Source organism: Hipposideros armiger, unplaced genomic scaffold (assembly GCF_001890085.2).
Source record: "Hipposideros armiger isolate ML-2016 unplaced genomic scaffold, ASM189008v1 scaffold_1636, whole genome shotgun sequence".
Classification (NCBI taxonomy): domain Eukaryota; kingdom Metazoa; phylum Chordata; class Mammalia; order Chiroptera; family Hipposideridae; genus Hipposideros; species Hipposideros armiger.
The window spans coordinates 146,402-150,517 of NW_017732986.1; the positions used below are offsets into that span (position 1 = coordinate 146,402).

At 35.5% G+C, this 4,116-nt stretch overlaps 1 protein-coding gene across 1 annotated transcript in view; it reads left to right on the forward strand.

The window, feature by feature from the left end:
- The window catches only part of LOC109377930 (kelch-like protein 1), a gene marked incomplete at both ends in the record, with an annotated part of 119,501 nt that extends 116,904 nt beyond the window's left edge, over positions 1–2,597 (forward strand). Inside the window, one exon of the mRNA XM_019634400.1 lies at positions 2,385–2,597. Within this exon, the coding sequence (XP_019489945.1) occupies positions 2,385–2,597 (213 nt within the window). The remainder of the gene's footprint in view (positions 1–2,384) is intronic.
- Positions 2,598–4,116: the final 1,519 nt, after the last annotated feature.

The window sequence follows — 4,116 nt, forward strand, 5'->3', positions numbered from 1 at the left end:
TGTAACGAATAACTTCAAAACTCAGTGACTTAATACCATCATGCTTTTTTTCTCACTCATGCTACATATCCATGACAACTCCATGATGTTATTACTCTGGTGCCCAGAATGACATATAAGCTACGATATGAGCACTGCTGGTCTCCACATCAGAAGGAAAAAGCCAGAGTGGTAAATTGTTTGCTGGTTCTTTAAGATTCCAACTGCAAGTAATACAGTTCTCTTTTGTTCATAGTTTGATGATAAGCCAGTCAGTCACGTGGCCACAGGAAACATCATGAGGGTGGGAGAACAGTATCCTAAATTGTACCCAGAAAAATAGCAAGATATTTGGCGGATTGCACTGAATACCAACACAATTTTTTCTCTTAATATTAAAAAAAATTACTTTGTATTCATGCTTGTAAGTGGTATAGTCAGTGTGAGAAAGGTTATGTCTCTCATTTGTGATCCTTTTTTTATAAGGATATGTGATTATAGGAATTGAGAAAAAGGCTGATCACAAGAAATAGCTTTTGGTGAACAGGTTCTGTTCAAACTTAAGCCACTTCTTGGATAAAATACAGAAACATGTTTAATGATACTGCTACTCTGTGAAATGGACTGTGGATTTATAGATATATACACCTACAGGAGGGCATTAAGCTCCCCATAGTTTAACTTCAACATTCTATTGTCCAGTGAAATTAGGAACTACAGGTGTTATAGGGAGATAGTGGTCAGAATCCAAATAAACAGACACATACTTTTATACACACAAACATAAAATCACTTATTTTTAAAATGTTGCTAATAGACTGACAACTCCTTCGCATTTTCCACTGCCAAATTCTTAGGGAAAATGACAGAGAAGATGAATATGATGTGGCTCCAGCTCTTCCAGTGAATATCTTATATAAATGCTACTATTGAAATGGTATTTCACACACATAGTCTCATCTAACTTTACTGTATAATGTATTGAAATGTTGATTGTGAACAGAGGCATAAATAATTCAGTCTAGGAATCCATTTATGATGCAAAATTAGATTTAAATAAGCGTAGCTAATTTAAGTTATAAGAATGCAGTGGTGATAAGCAGCTTAAGTAATGCAGAAGCAAGCACACAGCATTATCATGATTCTTATCTGAGCTCATAGTACATGCCAAATTAATAGCATTTTTGCACTTCCTAAAACATATATTCTATATTGATGACATCACATGTAAATCATCGATAAATCAAGATAGATGATGGTACCTCTGTAGAATTATTTTGCACATATAATGTAAAGAATAATTTTAGCATATAATTATAGGCACACAAATCATTAGAACATAGTGTGCAATGCTGTTTTATAGATAAATTGATAATAGGTAGGTAGACAAATGTTATTGTATGTCAACGATTTCTTATGGAAAAGTAAAGGTGTTATATAATGATGGTGTTAAACTACAGTCATGGGATACTTATGAAACAATGTAAACACTCTGGGTATCTCAAACACAAAGAACATCAGCACCTCAAATCAGAGCAGGTAATAAGGCAGGATCTGAGCAACAGCAGGGGCTTTAGAATAGGTGATGGAACCACAAAAACTAATCTTGTAGCCAAGCCTCACTTTAGTGATAGCATCTTAGGGGAGAAATGTCAATGTCTAAAAGATGCCATAAATTCTGACAGAATTTAGACCCAGGAGGTGTAACCCATTAGAAAAAAATACATTCAACCCGACATTGACTTATTCAATAAAAATTGTTTTGCATGTATTTTTCACTGTGCTAAACAGTGCTTAAAATGTATTAGAAGAAAGAGACAAAGAAATAAGTCATTAGAAGTTGAAGATTACAGACAAAACTAGAAACCAGNCATAGATTAAGGAAGCTGATGTTATGATAATGTTTGTTTAGATTATTCCACTTCTTTAGCATTCTAAACTGTGGCAACAGAACACAGGAGTAGGCATGATTTATATGCTAATGCAAATAAAATGCTGATCAAGTAAGGTAATCAATTTTCTTTTGATTATGATCATTTTCAAAGAATATTGAAGGCAAATATATCTTATCCTATATTTTAAATAACCATTCCTCAACATCTGTTAAAATAATATATTAACATGATTTCATTATATTAAATCTGACATTCTAGAAACAATAGAAGGTAGGATATTGCAGTTGTTTTAATTTCATCTGGTATAATGCATATCGGAATGATGGGAACTCCAGGCATATGTAACCATTTATAGAGTCCCTTTAACAAAGATTTCCATGTGAAGAAAATATTTCAAATACATTTGAGGCTCATAATGTGATTAACATTTATTTTTAAAGGACTTTTCGTTTTCTTCATTCTGTCCTTCAGACTGTAGTTTCACTCATGTGTTTCCAATTGTATTTTTAGGTTGTATTCAGTTGGAGGTCGTGATGGAAGTTCTTGTTTGAGTTCAATGGAGTATTATGATCCTCATACAAATAAGTGGAACATGTGTGCTCCGATGTGTAAAAGAAGAGGGGGTGTCGGAGTGGCCACATGCGATGGCTTTCTTTATGCAGTGGGAGGTCATGATGCTCCGGCTTCGAATCACTGTTCCCGGCTCCTAGACTATGTAGAAAGGTAAGACTTCAAGAACATTGCTATAGTGAAAGACACACAGATTACGCTGATACTTATTTCAAGTGATTTTTGTTTTGTTTTGTGGAAAGCACTTCAAACAAAAATGCAGAGAGCAACTTGAAAGATAATTAGTTACCTTACGAAAGAGATCAAAATGTTGTAATCTAAGGATTATTGTACAAACAGGCATTTGACATTAAAAACAAACAAACAAACAAACAAAAAAAACCCAAAAACAAAAAAGCAAACATAACAACTTCCTGGCACTAACAAGGAGATGAAGTAGATGGCCCTAGACTTTCCTATCCATCTCTATTTCTATCTCTGCTTTCAGTGATTTATTCCTAAACATGATGACAAAAGTAGAACCAAAGTAGCTCCTTCTGCTAAGGTTGAATGGCTTTGCCCATCTAAATCTCTGCAAACTGTCTTAACTTTTTTTCATACTATAGCTTAGTTCAAAGATAAATTTTGGGGAGAAAGATTTGAAGAAAACAAAGTTCTTAAAAACAAACAAACAGTAACACAATCTCTGACGAAAATAATTTTATTTATTAGCATTTATATTACTGGACACTTTTAAAAGTGACTATACTTTACAAATGGAAATTTAACCAGATTAAATAATATCACTGATGTGTAATCAACAGGGTTTGGCAACTTTCTCATTAAGGAAAATAGAAAGGAACATGAGGGAACAGGCTCAACGACAGCTTCACCTATTTCCTTGTCGGTACCGTCAGTGGGAGTAGGAGTATAAAAAGGGTGATGTGTGGATGGGACAAATGAGCTGGATTTGACTGAGTCTTTTGGTTTGAGGCACTGGTGGGACACCCCAAATATGATGTTCAGCAAGCAAGTGGAAATATTAAGACTGAAATATAGATCTAGAAGTAATGGTTGATATTAGGGAGATGAAATGAGAATGTGGTGAGAGAGAGTGTAGGATGAGAAGAGAAAAAGGACCAGTTCTCACTTATTCTGGCCCAGGGCTGCATTGCACTTGGCTGTCCTAATGTGACAGAGTCTCAGCTATCCTCCAGCCCTTGTTTTCCACCATCCCCAAATCTGTTTTATAGGTGGTTCATTGATTGATCTTTTTTAATCACAGCTGAGATCACTGGTTTTTGTTGCTGAAGAGCTTAGTTCTGGGCCTCCTTTCTTTATACTCTCTACCATGGCTTTCAATCCCATCAATGTAGCAATGGCTTCTAATAATCTCCTCAGAGCTCCATGCATATGTATCTAACCAACCATCTGACATGGCTACTTGGATTTATTTTAGGCATAACTGTTCAAAACGGAACTCTCCATTCTCATCCTCCCCAGGTCCCCCCAAATATTCTCTACTTAGACCTTTCCTTTTAAATAAATGCTAGCACCATCTGTTGCTCAGGACAGAAACCTGGAGGTCATCCTTGAGTTCTCATCTTCTTCTTTTCCCATGGCCAGTTACTCCCTCACATCTGTTGAGTCCTCTCCCAAAATGTCTCTCCAGTCTGTCTCCCCAATCTGCATT